Source organism: Talpa europaea (assembly GCF_964194135.1).
Source record: "Talpa europaea genome assembly, chromosome: 4".
In the NCBI taxonomy this organism is placed as follows: Eukaryota; Metazoa; Chordata; class Mammalia; order Eulipotyphla; family Talpidae; genus Talpa; species Talpa europaea.
The window spans coordinates 127667830-127687084 of NC_140070.1; the positions used below are offsets into that span (position 1 = coordinate 127667830).

Genomic DNA, 19255 nt, shown 5'->3' on the forward strand with positions numbered 1-19255 from the left:
CATCCCTTTCCCCCCACCCCCAAAAATGAAGTCTGGCTGATCCTTATACCTGACATCACTCAAAATTTAACTTGTCCCTTCTTGAAAATATAAATTTGAATATTAACTCTAACATTCAGAACCTATTATTCATTATAATTATAAAAAGTTAGGGAATCTCTCCCTTTTCTTAGTCATCATAGTTACTCAATCAACAGGTGTGTTTTGAATTTTAATCTGTACTTAATAAATGGTGGGTTTTTCAAGATTTGGGATAGGATCTTATTTGTCTGTTGTGCCTTTATCATCTAAGAAAGTGAGTTTTAGACATTTTTGTAAAAGTTGAATGATTAAATAAATAAGTCCCAGCCTTCAAGAAATCAGGGAGAAGTATTCACATACATTATAAGAATGTGGAACAAAATGCGGATTTTATAAAAGCTAAGATGAGCAGAAAATCTACAATGACTATACACAGTTAAGGAATTTTTTACATGAAAGGGAGCCTTGAAATGGTCTTTGAGAGAGTGACAGAATGTATGTTAGTAGAAGGAAATATTCTAATTTGGGTTGAGCTGAGTATGAAACATTATAAATGGCCTATAAACAGGATAAGCCATTGCTTACATTGAGCACAAATGGAGTTATAGAGTGGCTTTAGAGAGCCTGGAATGACCCAGCATCATTTGAGCCAGGAAATGGTAGCTCACCTTGCAGCAGAATTAGTTCTGTAGCCCATAGTGTAAACACAGGGTCAGAGCAATGGCCCAGTGGTAATTCCAGAGACTGTAAATTTTGAAAAATCCAAATATGAAGGAAAGATATTAAAAAGCACAGAAATCAATTTAAATGCTAATCCTTGTTGGAATAGGATTTTATTCCGTGATTAAAGCTTTGGAGTTTGGATACAGGATTAGGGTAAATTTACAAGCATAAAAGAGTGGAGTGCAGCAGAAATTAGAGCAAGCTGTCAGACGTCAAAAGAGAAATCAAGTGTCCTGGGAAAGACTGTGGCAAGGGCAGAGAGACCCTGGAGATAATTTAAGAGGGAACAGAAACTACAGGATACCCTCACATGGTTCCTTAGAGATTGTTCAACCTCAAAGGGCATTCAAGGATCAATGGAGTACAGCAATCAAGGCTACTCAGTGGATCCTGTTCCAAGTTCATCAAACAAGTAGCAGAAGAGTCTGACCTGTATCTTTAGGATGCATTGGGAGAGTGGCATTGTTTTAAGGCAGCCCTTTCTCTGAATCATCTTTCTTTCTGACCCACCTCTCTCCATGGGATCCATTGAGGTTGTTACATAAGGTTTTGATATTGGGCTTCCCTGGTGGCACAAGGGGTTAAGATGGAACCTATTAAGCTGTCTGTAGCCTCTACAGCACGAGTTCAATTCCCAGCCAGGGAACAACCCACATGGTGCAGCAGATCTCTCCTGATTCGCCCGCTGCTCCCGTCAGCAGTGTTTTTCAGTAGATCAGCCTGTTCTGCTCCCCACTCTCTCTGGTGAATCCTCTCACTCCCCACACATCTGGTCTATACCCCAGTTCTTGTATGCATAAATAAATGAATTTTTTAAAAAGATTCTCATATTTATCATATTTAGAGAACTTCAAGATTTTAAATGACTGACCCATATTCATGCAACCCTGGACCTACTTTATCAGGCACTTGTTATTTAAAGTGGGGTAAAGTTGGTCTCAGACACTTTTCTTGGTGAAGAGGAGAGGTGTTAGGACTGGTTCTCTGACCATCCACATGACTGCTACTGGTTTAGGATAAAGTTAAGGGAGTATTTTTTTTTTTAAAGATTCACTTTATTCATTTATGCATATAAGAACTGGCGTGTATGCCAGAGGTGCGGGGGGTGAGAGGATTCACTAGAGACAGAGTGGGGAACAGAACAGGCAGATCTACTGGAGTGGAACTTAGGGGTTCTGGAACTTAGGAGGTTCTGGTATAGTATGAACTTCTCAGGGCTGTGCAGTCCTTCTGAGTACCCCTTGAAACTCCTCCATCCCCCGCTCTTACACTAAATACCTAAGCTTTAAACTAAGAAATGTCAGAATAGTCCACTGAAGTTCCTGTCTACTTACTTTCCAGATGGGCTTTTCTTTTGACTGTGTATTATACATTTATTGAGTAAGTAGATTTTGAGTGCCTGACTCCTGTCAGCTCCAAGTCTCAAATCTGTCTCTCCTTGAATCAGTGTAGTGCAAATTCCTTAAAGTTTTTGGCATATGAGTATTTTGCCTTGTTTCCAGGATAAATACACATTCCTTACTACATTTACAACTATTTACATGTTTCACTCAGAATTTTAAATGGTTGGGAAATTAGAAGTTAGCTATAATTAAGTTCAGGGTTATTGAATTCTCTATACAAATATTAGGTAATATGCACAAATAGAAAGTGAGAATTGGGCCTTGGAAAAAAGGTATATTTACATTTGCTCCAAGAAGCCTTCCCAATGCTATTATCTGTCTAAATTCCCATGGCTCTTCTTAACTATTTTTATAATTACAGTTGATATGTGTTGGGTGTTGGGGGAATTGCACAATTAGGTTATAAGCTCTTTGCGAATTGGGACTGTGCTGTGTCATTGAAAAATTTTCCATAGTTTGAAACATAATACTAATTATCAACATTCATTAGATATTCATCAATTTTTTGGTTACTTTGTACTGATCACACTTAGTTGAGCATGATAGTGGTGCTAACTAAGAGAGGATCCCCATGCTCCATGCTAGAATGTAGAATAGATATACATTGTTTGCAGTTTCCACAATAAGCAAGTTGTAAAGGACTCTTGGTGAACATATTTGATCAGAATTACAAATGTTACTTTCTATACACAATGAATTTTTAAATTATATAATTAATGAAATATTAGGTAATATGCACAAATAGAAAGTGAAAATTGGGCCTTGGCAGAAAGATATATTACATCATTACATCATTTTCCTCATCTTAAAACATGTCTCTTGACACTATATGATCCAAATATACAGATAATCTTGCATATTTTCCTAAGTGTATTAAGAATTGATATGGAAAGTTACTATTGATTGACTTCAAAGATGTCCTAGGAGCTACAGAACTCTTTAAATATTTTATTTCTCTATTTCCAGGCTCTTCTTTTATCTAATGTTTCTCGAAAAAAGTTTTCCACTGGGGAAATTATTAACTTGATGTCTGCAGATGCCCAGCAGCTCATGGACTTGACAGCAAACCTCAACCTCCTCTGGTCAGCCCCTTTTCAGATCCTGATGTCCATAGCACTCCTTTGGCAAGAACTGGGTCTGGCAGTGTTAGCCGGGGTGGCAGTCCTTGTGTTGGTTATACCAATCAATGCTTTAGTTGCCACAAAAATGAAAAAACTGAAGGTAAGGAAATGACTGCCTCATGTTACAAGTGAAACAGAAGCTGAGTTTTTGGACTTGAACTGACAAGAACCATCCAATGGTCTATCTATGGAAAGTAGAGGTTGTTGAAGGAAATGATACAAATTTAGCTTTGATTCATTCAACCAATACTGATTGTAATTGATCCTGCATTGGGCACTGGAAGTACAGCAGTAAGAATGACTGATTATTGCATTAGTGGGGGAGACAGACACTGAACAAGTAAATAAGTAGATATATAATATAATGCCTGGTGTTGACTTGTGTATGAAGAAAAATAAGATAATACAGTTTCACTTACATGTGGAATATAGAGAAATTCAACAAAGGGGTCAGGAAAAAGACAAAACTTGCAAGCTAATCATAGATCTGAGGCATGCAACAGGGGAGGGGTTGGGAGAGGGGTCAAAACAGGGGAAGAAAAGCATAGAGGATTGTGATGATGGATCTCGGATGCTATGGTAGGGGGAGAACTATAGCGACTACACCCGTAGAAATCAAATGCTATACAAAAATTAACAATGATGTAAGGAAATAAATTTAATTAAAAAAAAAGATAATAGGGCCTCCCCTGGTGGCGCTGAGGTTGAGCGCTGCTTCAGCCTCTGCAGCGCCGGTTTGTTCCCCGGCCACCGGCGAGGGTCCCACAAAAAAAAAAAAAAAAGATAATGCCATTACAAAGAATAAAAGAATACCATTTCACATACAAAGTATAGGAAAGTCCCAAGGAAGCTAATGATATATTCACGGATTAAGGGAACCATCCAATTGGATGCCAGAGAAGAAGCTGAATCAAACACAGGAAACAGCATACACCTGCCTGGAGGCAGGTGGTTTGTCTGAAGCATGCACAAAAGCCTAATGAACTAAACTGAGCAAAGAGTAAATGATTGACTGAATATATTTCAATATTCTTTCCTTGCATTCAATCAATGTATTTTTCCACATTTACCATTGGATAGATAGCGTGTACCATGTTGTACTGTGGGAATGGAGAAGCAGGACATTTAGGATAGTTTAAAGGTATGGCTGTGCATGAGGAGATCACTTGTTATGGGATGTTATATTTTCTACTGTTTTGGAAAGTACATGCTTGGCTGTTATTCTGCTACTGTTAACTTTGAAGTTTAAAATATCTATTTTAGCTATTTTTTCACATTATCAATAAAATAGAATTGTATGAATATTAAAATGTGTTTTTCACTACACATTATATAAAAGGAAATTGTATTTTTTAAAATAGCTTTGACCATATATGTTAAAAGTATTAGTAACTTTTTTCAATTATGCCTTTATTTTTTCCCATTACATAGAAAAGGCAAACAAAGAACAAAGATAAAGAAATAAAACTACTCAATGAAATTTTGCATGGAATTAAGGTAATAAAAGAGATATACCTTTAATTTTACTATTTAAAATATAGAAAAAAGCTTGTCATTGAATGAATTTTTTACCGTTCTCAATGTCAAAGTAATGATATATGTATAATTGCTTGGGAGAATAGTTCAGATTTCAGATATAGAAATTGTTATTGTTAAAATAACAGTTAAACAATTCCCCAGAAATACAGGGTTTTCTTCATTGTTGTTGTCATTGTTTATTTCCTAAAGATGTAAACAGAAATATTCCTAAAGACACAAAATAGTACTTGTTTTCTGTGTTTAGAAGAGATGAAATGAAGCGAGCAAGAGTGGCAGTGACATTGTCATCAGTGTGAAGGCAGATTTATATAAGAGATGTGATGGGATGTCATTCAAGTTCTTTTTTGTAGACTAGATATCATCATACAAAGAGTATGCACTTCCTTGTTCATCAGAACTACTAGCCTTTTCTCTGTGACAAAATGAGTAAAACCTCATAAAAATATTGAAGCTGGATAGATAGGTAATATTTGTTAGATGAATTGGTTCATAGATTGTGGGTGTGGCAAGTATGAGCTCCCTAGGGTAGACTAAATTTCAGCAGAGGCTGATGTAGTTGTCCTGATCTGGGGGTAGAATTCCTTTCTTCTCTGGGAAACTCAGTCTTTCTTGTAAGGTCTTCAACCAGTTGAACCAGGCTCTCACCCATTTTATGGAGGGTAATCTGCTTTACTTTCAAAGTTTACTGATTTAAATATTAATCTCATATGAAAGAGAACATCTAGAGTGGTTTTTGATCAAACAACAGGGCACCAAGCCCAACTAATATGATGCATAAAATTAAAAACCACAGAGAGAGAGGTAGAATTTGAATGTAAGTCTACCTCACTCTAAAATTCATTCAGTGAAAAATTAAATAAAATTCAATGCATTCAGTGAATCATTGTATGAATCTGCTTCTTAACAGTCTCCATCTTAGAAATTGTTCACAATCTCAAAACAGTAGTCATCTTACAAAAACTGACTTTAAGTACAAAGACATTAGTCTTCAAAAAATTGGGAAGTTGGGATGAGAAACAACTCTTAAGAAAAGAGGAGTGAACAGAAATTAGAGTTTGACCAGCAGGAAGAGTGACCAAACTAAGCTAGACAGAAAGTGTTATGGAGTTAATGCAAGAGTTGGGACATTGCCAAAGTCTGGCTCAAGTATAAGCTACTGATGAGTACGAAGAACATGAAACTGGGGAGATGGTAATGTCTTCCTCCCACTCACCACCCCCAAACCACAATTTTTTTTTAAAGATTGATTTATATATACAAGAACTGAGGTACAGGCCAGATGTGTGGGAAGATGAGAGGATTCACCAGAAACAGAGCTGGGAACAGGACAGGCAGACTGAAGAAATACACTGCTGAGGGGAGCAGTGGGAGCAACAGGAGAGGTCTGCTGCGCCATGTGGGATTCTCGTCCGGCTGGCCAGGATTGAACCCATGCTGTGGAGGCTGCGAACAGCTTCACAGTGCAGTGCTCAACTGCCTGCACCACCAGGGAGGACCCCCAAACCACAATTTAAGGAAATATTTGGGCTAATGAAAACAGAAGCAACTTACTTTTCTTTATGAGACTACCACCTTATTTTTGCCTTCACAATGTGTATGTGTTAGAAAGACACACACATATTTGTTTGTGTACATTTTTTTTCTCCTATGATTTTGATTGTCAAATCACTATCTTACTCTTTTTCAGATCCTCAAACTTTATGCATGGGAACCCTCCTATAAAAAGAAGGTTCTTGAAATTCGAGATCAGGAATTGGAAGTTCAAAAGTCAGCGAGCTATCTTGCTGTATTTTCTATGCTGACATTAACTTGCATTCCATTCTTGGTAAGAGCATATAATATTTCCTATTTTGCTTTTTAAATTTGATTTGCAGATTCACCTTCAAATTACCTATAATTAAGACCTACAAAGTGAAATTTTCCATATCTGAATTAAAATATTCAAGAAATGCAGTCATTAATTTATGTTGATTACAGAACAAGCATTTTAAAGAAGGGAAAATATGTGAATTCACATTAGTCTGTATTTTTTATATACCATAAAATTTCACAGATTGAACTCATCCTCCTAATTCTTAAAAAGTTTAAACTTCATTTTAAATTTTCCTTTCAGTTCATAAATGTCTTGTTTAATTAATCTTTCATAAGCAAGACCCAAAGGCACATATATGGTGCTGGGAAGGGGAAGAACAGTCTTTGAATGTTTCTACTGAATATCAGACAAGTTATGTACATTGTCTTATTTCATTTTTGTGGTAATAAAGCATTGCTTTTTTTATTTCACAAGTGGAAATGAAAGTTCACAGTACTTTAGAAACACCTTCAAAGTTATAGAAGTAGTATTTGGAGGTGAAATGAAATGAGTGGAGCTCATTCCCTTTATATCATTCAATGGAAGCATCTAGAATCCCAGGCTATTTATACTAGAGCATATGTTAACTTGAGTGGGTGCAAGCCAAAGGATCAGCAAACAACCATATAAATGAATTAATTTTAATCAAAATTATCACTCCTGCTGGTGATAGGCTACTCTTATTGGTCATTGAAGGCATTTTTACTTAATTAAATAAATTTACATTATGAAAGTGCCTTATTTATGTTTGGAATACTTGCTGAAATTGTCCAAGAAACATTTACTTGAGACAATCCTATGTAATGATGAATAGTCAATACATCCTCATGACAAATGAGCTTTTCTGTCTTTTCTAAATGAAACTTAGGGTAAACATAAATCTCATCAAGTGTGATTCATTACTTTATGATACATGGAGAAGTATGAATATCACACCTGAGTCAGAATGTATGCATATACCTTGGAAAATAAGTTTATATAAAATTCCATTAAAAACAATAAAATGGTACACCTTTTAAATGGGAATAATAACTTTAGTGAGAACATGATCATTCTTTAAGAAGGGTGTGGGAACCATGTGTCTCAGGGATACCATTGTCTTAGATTCTTCACTGCATGATCCATACTAACAATCTATTTTGTATTTATCAGTTACAGTAGAGTACTGAATTTTGGTATAATAATAAAATATGGTTATTAAAATATTCTTCCCTAATTTTGGGGACTGTAACTTTTAACAATGTTATCAATGAATACTAGAAGAAAAAAACCATAATATCTTTTTTTTTTTTTAGGTTTCACTGGCAACATTTGGCATCTATTTCTTACTTGACAAAGGAAACAATTTAACAGCCACGAAAGTGTTCACATCCATGTCTTTATTTAATATTTTGAGGCTTCCTCTGTTTGATTTACCAATGGTGATCTCAGCTGTGGTTCAGGTACATCCAAAGTATCCCATTAACTAAGAATCATTCCTCTACAGAAATCCATGGTTTTGCACTTTTCTTTTTTTCTTTCTATTTCACTTTTTCTGGTTAACACTGCTTTCAAAATTAGTAATAGACCACTATAGAATAGAAGAAAGCAGGTTTTCCTTGCCTATGCTTTTCTTCCATCAAAAAGCTTTTAAGTATTTCACGATATCACATTGTTTTCTTTGCTGAGTGTTAGTTTCTTTTGTTTCTTTTTATTTTTTTAAAAGATTTATTTATATTTACTTATTTATACAATCACTGGGTATAGTCAGGAGTGCAAGAGGTGAGAGAATTCACCAGAGTCAGAGCAGGGAGCAGAACAGGCAGAAGGACCGAAGTACACTGCTGAGGGGAGCAGCGGGGGGCAGGAGAGGTCTCCGCGCCATGTGGGACCCTCCTCCAGTGGCCGTGGAGCAGCCAGGGATCGAACTGGCACCGAAGAGGTCGCGGGCAGCTTCGCAACCCAGCGCTCAACTGCTGCGCCACCGGGGAGGCCCTTGTTTAGGTTTTTAAGTTGCCATCAAAGGGCTCATTTTCTGTTTCCAATTGAATTTTTTAAACTAGATGCTTTGACCAGACCTGCATCTGAATACTTCCCCAGGCTTCAGCAGCATTTTATCTGTCCCCAGTGAATAAAGCAGGGAGACAAATGCATTGATAGTATCAGTCTGCCAACAATCCTGTGTGAGCTGTCTGGTTCAGCCTGTCTTTGTTATAATCATCAATCACTGGGCAAATACTTAGATAGGACTATGAGTGGAAGACTACTAAAGACTACTAAAACGCTAGGGAATCCAAAGAAGTGAGTTCCTTGATCACCTTGCCTGGAGATTTTTTTCAGTTACATTTGTCGGATGTTTGGTTTGAATTATCTCAAACAAAAGTTGGGGCATCCCACATCTAGTCCTTTTCTTCAAGTCTGGGCTCATAAACAAATGAATCTTTGCTTATTGAAACCAGCTCTTAGATCTAAGAACTTTGCATTTAAATTTCTAACTTCTTTGTGTAAAGTATAACATAATTATACAATAAATACCAGTTAAGCCATTTTTGTTAACAGCATACCTTTTTCATATTATTTTATTTTAATGACCAACAGAGGGCACAGAAGTACTACTGATGTTTTCAGAGCACACTTAGCAGAAATGTCATTCTTAGAGTACTGGTTTTGTTTTGCTTTTGAAAGTAGAATCTAGTGAGAGGTGTAGTATCTCGAAGTGTTCTCTAACTCATAGCAGTATGCTTCTGCCTTTCACTAGATAAATAAGAACAGTTGTCGAAAAAAAAAAAAGTAGGAAAAGAATCAGTCCTGCATACAGATATGACACTTTGTAAATAAAACCATTACATTAGGTTAGTAGGTTAGTTACATCTAACCTACTGACAATGGAAGATTCCACATATAAAGTAAATAAAAAAATGCACTAAGGATTTTATAGAAGTCAGTTATGGGGGAAATGATTTTATAGAAGTCAGTTATGGGGGAAATGATTTTACTTCTCCTAATTATAGGTAAACATTTATAGTTATTTTGCTGTAACTCACTATTATTGCTAAAGCTATCCTCTTGCATAAAACTTAGAAGCAGAATTTATTCAAGAATGTTGGGTCTTCCTGGTGGCCTAGGGGTTAAGTCTCAGCTATTGCCTGAGTTCCAACCCCAGCCAGGGAGCTACCCACATGGCGCAGTGGACCTCTCCTGTCTCACCTGCTGCTCCCCTCAGCAGTGTATTTCAGTATATCTGCTTGTTCTGCTCCCTACTCTCTCTGGTGAATTCTCTCATCTCCTGCACTTCTGGCCTACACCCCTATTCTTCTACAAAATGAATAAATAAATAAAATTTAAAAAATAATTTAAAAAATCTTGAAGTTGCTTTCAAAAACTAATCTTTTTTATAATTATTAATTAATAGATTATTATGGGTCCAAGAAACGAGGAATTTTTCCTCTCTTTTTATGACTTCTTGCCTCTATTATGCTTGTTTTGAGTGTTGATCCTTGAAACTGTTCTTTCTCTTTTGGAATGAACTTACTTATAAGATTAAAACAATTCAAATTATGTTTGCTGAATATTTATATCAGTATCTTCACTTTCCATCAAAAAATGTTAAAGAAGCTGTAATAAAACCTCTTCACTTAAAATTCTACTTGAACTCCCAATAATTGACATCTGTGTTTATTTTAATAGACAAGAATATCATTGGGTCGTTTGGAAGAATTTTTGAACTCTGAGGAGCTTCTTCCTCAAAATATTGAAACAAACTACATAGGAGGTCAGCAGTTCCTCTTTGCATTCAATATTTATTTGACTTCTGGGTTGTGGATAATTGATTCTAAAATGCATCATTGTATTTATTTTTCTTCCCAGACCATGTAGTTGGTTTTACAAATGCTTCTTTCTCCTGGGATAACACAGGAAATCCAGTATTAAAAGAGTAAGTCATGGTTTGGGAAAAATTAAAACCATTTTTTTTAACATTTATTTGTTTATGTATATAAGAGCTGGGGTGTAGGCTAGAGATGCAAGGGGTGAAAAGATTCACCAGAGACAGAGTTGGGGGCAGAACAGGCAGATGTACTGAAATACACTGCTGAGGGGAGCAGAGGGCGAACAGGAGAGGTCTGCTATGCCATGTGGGTAGCTCCCTGGCCAGGGCTTGAACTCAAGCTGCAGTGCTGCAGAAAGCTTCATAGTGCTGTGTCTTAACCCCTTGCACCACCAGGGACGGCCCCAAAATAATTTTTTTCTTAGAAATTTTTAGCAGGTGAATATATTGAAATCTACCAGACTTTTTTTTCCCAACCTTTCACTGTTTCTTTTTCCTTCTTCTCTTCTCTCCTCTTTCTCTTCCTCTTCTTTCTTCCCCCACCCCGACTCCATATCCCCCTTTTTTTCCACCCCCCTCTCTTTTGGCATTGATTTCCTCTATTTCCTCTAATTTTGTTGTTTTAATTTTAGAAGGTTAAGTGTTTTTAGAATAATGTAGAAAAATATGGGAAGCAGCAATTTCAGGAATTAAGCTCTGTGCTATGAAAGTGAAATATTTGTCTAGTAATACATGCTAAAAACAACTTTAACATGGGATGATCTCATTCTTTTTTGTGTTCACGCAGCTTGAACATAAAGATTCCAGAAGGAGCCTTAGTGGCCATTGTAGGGCAAGTTGGGTCTGGAAAATCATCTGTGCTTTCAGCCATTCTGGGGGAAATGGAGAAACTTTCAGGAGTAGTCCACAGAAAGGTAAAGCCAACAAAATATTCTTTTCACAGCTTCTAGAGTAATAGGCTACATAGCCAGCACATCACTAGTGTCAATAAGAATTTATCAAATTGAATTGGAGATGCAAGTATTTAATGGTCATTTCTAGTTTCTAACAAACATTTCAGTTTCCAAAGAAATTGATTAGCTGTGGATGGATTAATAACAGCATTCTGTCATCCAAATTCTTCAGCAAATCATTTATGAATGCTTATGGTAATTGTTTGATAATATTAACTGAATTGCAACCAATTATAGAATAACAAATATGATTTATGCTGTAATTTGATTAGGTTTCTAATTATCACTCATTGTAAGGTTCCCTAAGCAGTTATATCCATTCTGTTCTAATAATTCTTACAGCAGCTCATGGATAGGAGCTTTAACCTAAAAGAAATCACAGAAAAATAATAATATTGATAGATTACATTTAATTTTTAACCTAAGGACTATGGGACTATCTGTCTACTCACAGCTTTTTTTTCTTTTTTTTAAAGATTTATTTATTTAAGCATACAAGAACTAGGGTACAGGTCAGAGGTGCCGGGGGTGAGAGGATTCACCAGAGACAGAGTGGGGAGCAGAACAGGCAAATTGACTGAAAAGCACTGTGAGGGGAGCAGTGGGTGAGAACAGGAGAGGTCTGCTGTGCCATGTGGGTAGCTCCCTGGCTGGCTGGGGATTGAACTCGTGCTGCAGTGGCTGCAGACAGCTTCACACTGCTGTGCTTAACCCCTTGTGCCACCATGGAGGCCCCTATTTTTTTTCTCTATTCTTAAATTTCAATAGGAATAAGAATTCCCCGAGTGCTTAATCAGCTACTTCTTTTTAGAAACTTATTAGACTATCCAATGAGCTTTCCCTTAGATCTAACTCTTGCGTAGAATTCTATCCTAATCCTTCCTTCTCACTTTGGACAAGATAGAGAAGTTCTGTATTGCTGAGATCAGTTTCTTCATAGTTTTTCTCTCTAGGAAAAATCAATTTCAACTCCTTATATTGTCCCTCCTAATATCTTTCCTCTTATCCTTATATCTTTTCTGATTCCAGTCTTTTAATGATTATTTATTGTTCTATTCTCTTTCAGCATTATTTCTTAGCTTAGAACCAAGTATGGTGCCTATATTTACTTTTGGATGAGAATATACTTACTGAACAATACAGTAACCTTCATTTTAGTATCCTGATAACACCATTACTTTCATGGCAAATCAACCATTTCTTTATAGTTTAAGATGACTGTAACATTTCCTAGGCCAGTGAGTATTATTTTTAAATATAATTTATATCATATTGATTTGGTTTTTATTTACTTTCTCCAGCTATGTATCACCAAGCAATAATTGAGTACACACCACCAGGGAAACAAACAAACAATATGTCCCTCTTACTACAGTGTTTAGAGTCTAGTGAGTGGCATGGTAAAATCAATTATGGTAAATGCTTAGATATAGATAAAATGATTCAAATTATAAAACCTATTAAATTCTGCTTTGAAGAGTAAGAAAAAGCATCAGAAGAGGTATCCATTTTTTCAAAATTGAAAAACAAATAGTAATTGAGCAAATAAAAATGATAATCAAATTAAAATGTTAATCAATTCTAGGTTTCACCTATCACATAAATGATAATAATAAGCTTATAAGACCAAAAAGCAGACTGAATCAGATGCTATGCAAAGACCTAACCTAGTACTTGGCTCAGAGTCAGCTGGCTCCCTATGAATATTTATAGTTATTGTAATCCTCTTTATGATCATGAAGGCTCTCATGATGAGATTTAAAGAGTATTTCTGATGCCTTGGAGGGTTTATAATTAAGGAAATGTTCATGGTGATGAAAGAAGTCGTAAGAATGCTACTGCTAGAGGCCTCCCCTGGTGGCGCAGGCAGTTGTGCGCAGCACTGTGAAGCGGTCTGCAGCCAATGCAGCGTGGGTTTGATCCTGGCCTGCTGGCCAGCCGGCCGGCCGGCAAGGGTCCCACCTGGTGCAGCAGACCTCTCCTGTCTCACCCGCTGCTCCCCTCAACAGTGTATTTCATCAGTCTGCCTGTTCTGCTCCCCGCTCTGTCTCTGGTGGATCCTCTCACCCTCCCGCACATCTGGTCTGTATCCTGGTTCTTGTATAAATAAATAAATAAATCTTAAAAAAAAAAAAAAGAATGCTACTGCTAGCAGTAGAGCAGAGAGGACACTCTGTTTATATTAAAAATAGAGTTGTCAAAGAGAGGACATATATAGCTGTCTAATGTAACTGGCCACTTCATCCTTCAAGAAGCTCATTAGTTTGGTTTAGTGATGGGATTTGAGGTCTCACATTCTGAATTATTTCCCGAAACTTTTTAAATACTAAATTTATAAGTATCATTCTAATTATCTCTACTTTAGTAAGGACAACCATAATAATGGCATGGCCAACTTAACATTGAAAGTTTACAAGATGCCTTTAGGTACATATTTCTGTTTCTTAAAGTCTCACACAAACACTTTTTTTGTGGCATATGCTATAACACTCAAACTCAACCAAGCCTATTCTCTCTAAGCTTTCTTTCTAGACTTCCTATTCTCCTATCAAAGGCCCCAACTAACCAGCATCCATGCAGAGCATTCCATATTCAGTGTGCTTTGATGGAACACCAGAGATTTGGAGAATAATTTTGAATTAGCAAATCCTTTATGGTATTTCATTATTAAGAATGAAACGAAACAAAAGTACATTTCATTTGTATTTGAGGCGGCAGCAATAATAATAAAGATAAAAGGGAAAATTTAAATCTCTATGAAAATCAACTTTTTTTCGGCTCCTGTCATATCAATAGATCAAATCCATACTTCTCAGTGCAGTACTTAGTTTTTGTTTTATATTGTATGCCATTTTGACTGTTCTTCAGTCTTTTTTTCCTATTCCTTATCCTCTGTTCTCTTGTGTTACCTAATATGTAGTATGTGTTCAAATTTCTATCACCCAAGGACTGATTTAATATGCTATTATAATCAAAGGTTATGCACTAGGCAAGGCAATTGAAGAGCATTTGCTTCTGTGTTCAAGATCAGGTCGGATCAGAATTATATTGTTTTGAATCAAAAGCCATTCAATGTTTTATATGTTCAACCAAGAAGAATTAAAAGTTAATCCTTGATCTTTAAAGTAGTTGGGAGAAATCAAAAGGCTAGTAGTTATATAAATGTCTACATCAGAAAACACTTTAAATGTCTGGTATTGTTACAGAGCGCACAGTAGTCAGAATACAAAAATCTTTGTTTGTCTAGTCTATGGGCAGAATGAAAGGGTAGGTCTCTACTTCAAATACAGTGCCTCCTTTTAAAAAAGAGTTAGTTATATAGACAGTCTATGCAGCAGATGGTCATATATTATATTTAGAAATTGCTTCAAAACATGAAATCATAAAAAAGTGAATTTTAAATGTAGTGACTATGTGTTAGGCACATAGATGTGCCACCCAGATTTCTCTCCTAATTTATTTGCTGTCCAGCATTGGGGATGCTTCCAGCAAAGTAGCTCCTTCAGGAGTGGCCTCAGCTGCCCACAGCAGCTGGCTCCGGGACTCCGCTCCTAGAGGCCACGCCAGGTCAGCCTCACAGGGAACAAATCTAATGAATGATGCTTCTCATCGCTCTCTGAAGGGTTGTCCAAAGCTCTGTTGGGGCGGAGTGCTGAGTCCCTTTTATCCCTCCCCATCCTTCTTTCTCCTTTTCTTCCACAGTGATTGATCCCAAATAAGCAGCTTGTATTTCAAATTCTGTCATAATGTTATGGGGGTAAAATGTGTTTTCCAAAATTCATATGTTGAAATCCTAATCCCTGGTACCGCAGAATGTGAATGTATTTGGAGATGAGGTCTTTAAAGAGGTAATTAAGGGCCTCCCCGTGGCGCAGCGGTTGAGCGCTGGGTTGCGAAGCTGCCCGCAGCCTCTGCAGCACCGGTTCGATCCCCGGCTGCTCCCTGGCCACCGGAGGAGGGTCCCACATGGCACGTAGACCTCTCCTGCCTCCCGCTGCTCCCCTCAGCAGTGTGCTTCAGTCCTTCTGCCTGCTCTGCTCCCCGCTCTGGCTCTGGTGAATTCTCTCACCTCCCACGCTTCTGACTGTACCCAGTGCTTGTATAAATAAATAAAATCTTTAAAGAAAAAAAAAAAAAACTTAGAACAAGTTTCAGAAAAAAAAAAAAGTACATCTGTAGGGTGGGAAATCATCCAATAAGACTGATAGCCTTAAAAAATAAAAGAAATTAAGTCACAGACACACACAAGGGAAGAACATGTGAAGATTTGGGAGAATCCTATAAGCTAAGGAAATAGGCCTCAGAACTAACCAAATTCCACTGACACTTTATCTCACGCCTTCAGAATTTTGAGAAAACAAATTTTTTGTTTAAGCCATACAGCGCATGGTACCATGTTACAGCAGACTGAGCAGACCAATACACTCAATATCTATAGATAATTCCACCAGGGACAATAACTTTGATAGAAACTACCATGAAAGCAAATAAGAAGCACAAACTCATTTGAAGGGAATGCTAATAAATATATATGATACTAAAATAGGATATAAAAGTGTACATAGGGAATATTTTAAGAAATAAACTATATTTTAAAAAAATTCAATTTAAGGTTAAAGAAAGTAAAACCATGGACTACAGATAGTCCTTTAACTTGGTGCATGCAATATCTTCTCCCTTGTTAAGAGCTTTCTTTTCTTTCTTTTTTTAGGGTTCTGTGGCTTATGTTTCCCAGCAGGCCTGGATTCAGAATTGTATTTTGCAAGAAAACATTCTCTTTGGCTCCGTCATGCAGAAACAGTTTTATGAGCGTGTATTAGAAGCCTGTGCTCTCCTTTGTGATTTGGAGCAGTTACCAAATGGAGATCAAACTGAAATTGGAGAAAGAGTAAGGAAGACATTGACCCAATGAGCATGTGGATTATTATTCAGCTCTGTTACTAATACATATTTTCAAAGTTAACTCAATAGTTTGTTTGAATATACTTTAAAAATACAAAAAAAAGAGTAAGGAAAATAAATTTATCATATGCAGGAATAAGACTCCATCTGTGCTAATAATATCTTAATAACTTTTTTCCTGAGGCCTCAAAGAGCTATACAACTATAATTTTAAAAAAAATCATTATAGAATTGCTATGAGAGGCAGTATTGCAGATAAGTAGTTATTTATAATTGACCATTTATAAGACAGATTAAAAAATCAGCAGGAAATTCTGTTGTTATCATGTTATCCCCATGTGGGGAATGAAAACCTATCAGTTGGATCAAGGTTTTGTTTCAGTTGTTGGCATAATGCTGTTCTCTGACTAATGAGTGAATATGTTTTTTTTTTTTCCTGTATATTTTACATACCAAAGTCAAGATCAAGACTGTAGCCATTGCTAAAAAACCAAAATTCATCCAAATAAATTTAGAGTCCTATGTGACTTTACTATATGATTCTATTCATGGATTGAGTAACATCCCATCTAACAAGTAGATACTTCTTGCAAGAAGTTGTACAAAATGAAAGGATTGCATAGTCAGAAAGGGGGTAGGAGAAGGTTATTAGCAAATGAAAAGAAAGATTATTTCAGGCACAGCCACCTTCCCTTAGGAGAAGGCATGGAGGTCCTACATGCAGATGACCTCACTAGCTGACTGAGAAACTCCAGATTTATTGGTTTAAGATTCTACCTTGAGGAAAGGCTGAAACTGCAATTATATGAGGAGTTAAGTCTTGTTGGGACTTGGCAGAAATTAATCCATTCGGGTCTGTTCCTTTTTTTTTGGCTCAGTGCAACACGAGTGTCAGTGGCGGCACGCAGGCCTGCTTCTAAAAAGACTGAGATGATGCTGTCATTGATGTGCCTGTTCATCTTTGCTCATTCCTGCTTAAGAGAAGCTTGTTTCCCAATCTTCTTCTTCTTTATCCTGTTTTATTTATTCTATTTATTTTTCATTGCGTTAATGAATAGTCATTACACTGCCCAATGTTTTGAAGTTAATACTAAACAAAACAAGATATTATGAGCCAAAGTACGAACCTGAGAGATTATCACTAACCCATGACTAAATTCTCCATTAATTAAGCATGAACCCTAAAGCAGCCTCTCTCTGCCTAAGACTCATGTGCCGTGATGATGAATAAATAATCCTTACTAAGTACTTTGAATTTCTGAAAAGAGAATTAGCATAACATTGTTAGGCATTTTTATTTCTACTCTTAAGTTGTTTAATTGTCTTGTTATATAATCAGCAAATAAAATACATAACAAAATTATAGAAAGTGGAAATATTTAAATCTAGAATTTAAGGCAAAATTTGTTTTGTAACTGGAATTAGACTGGCTTTATTCATAGCCTTTACTTTGCAGATATATTTCTCAAAGTATTGAATAGACAACCTTTTCCAGTCTTTGTTTTTTCCTCTGGCATCTTCACTATCTCTAGGAAAGATGGTGCCAAAGCTAAAATCACTCACCACTGTGACTTCTTCAATTTGTTAACACATACTGAACATTATTCTGATAAAGCCAATCTCTAGTAACATTAAATAGCTAATAGTATGTAACTGAAAATAATTTAAAATGAAAATATGCAAAATAAGAAATATATAGATTTAATAAAGGCTGTTGCCACTTATAATTTCTGCTGGATGTAGCTAAATTTCTCTCAATGCACTTTAAAATAAACATTCAATTAAATCTTTCAAAAGGAAGTTAGTTTATAACTCAAGGTAATAAATGCAGAATTCCCCTTTTATTTATCTCTTCTTTTGGCATGTTCAGTTGATCATAAACATTTACTTACCTACTTACTGTGTTCTTACTCTGCTATAGTGTACATAATGGTGAGACAGCTGTTACCCTGCCTTCAAGGGATTTACAGTCTAGTGGATCTCAGTCATTAGCTATTATTAGTAATATTAATAGATTGTCTTTACCATTATTTACTAGTGTTCTGCACTAATGTTCAACACTGTCTAGGTGCTGGAAATGTAAGGATGAACTAGGTAGGACACAGGCACAGACAGAGGGAAGCCCATGAAAACTCAAAGGCTAGACATGGGGCATATGGAGTAATTTTCCTTTATTCCTCTGAAGTTTTGCTCAGAGTGGCCAAGCAACAAATTAACATAAAATCAGCAGACAAATCAGCAGAAGAAAAAGAATACATTTAATTATTTAAAAAAAATAATTACGTTTAGAGAATTTACATGACTGAAAATACTATATGAGACAGGCTGAGGAATTATATCCTAAACTAAGGACTGGGATTGGAGTCTGGGGTGTCAAAGAGAGAAGAGGGGGACTCACAAGACCCCCTCTAGATGCTCTAGATGTTTTTCTTTGCATATGATAGTGTTTCTTCAACAAAAAGGTTATTTTAGGGGACAGCCTTAAATCTGAGTAACCTTATTCTTCTAGATAGTTAAAGTATCTCCTGTTTCTCCTGAAGCCTGCAGGGCCGCAACTGAATTTATCTCCAAAGGCCAAGGTAACACAGATTGGAAAAAGCCTGCTCTGGATATTTTGGAAAAACTTTATCTGATCATTTGGGGAAGTCTATCTTTCACTAATAAGACAGACTGCCAATTTTAGCAATGGGATGAGATAAGTAACTGAAGCAAGACAAGAAGGGAGAGGATGAGTCACTTTATACTGGTTGGAAGGTTGTTGTCTAAGACGACTTAGATAAATAGCCTTTGAGTTAAAAAGGGAGTATATAGGCTTCCCAGCAAGAGAACAGCCTTGGCCCATTTTTCAAAATGCAGGCTAGTCCCTTTCACCAACCATGATCACTGGAGGGCAGTACAAGGAGAGGGGCTGAATGATGAGTTAATACCAAAATATA

At 36.4% G+C, this 19255-nt stretch overlaps 1 protein-coding gene across 1 annotated transcript in view; it reads left to right on the top strand.

The window, feature by feature from the left end:
• The window catches only part of LOC311170359 (multidrug resistance-associated protein 1-like), a gene marked incomplete at both ends in the record, with an annotated part of 110365 nt that overhangs the window by 54669 nt on the left and 36441 nt on the right, over window positions 1-19255 (top strand). The window contains 8 exon segments of the mRNA XM_084232725.1: window positions 3114-3368; window positions 4700-4765; window positions 6495-6632; window positions 7955-8101; window positions 10326-10410; window positions 10506-10572; window positions 11252-11378; window positions 16129-16305. Of these exon segments, the coding sequence (XP_084088851.1) occupies window positions 3114-3368; window positions 4700-4765; window positions 6495-6632; window positions 7955-8101; window positions 10326-10410; window positions 10506-10572; window positions 11252-11378; window positions 16129-16305 (1062 nt within the window).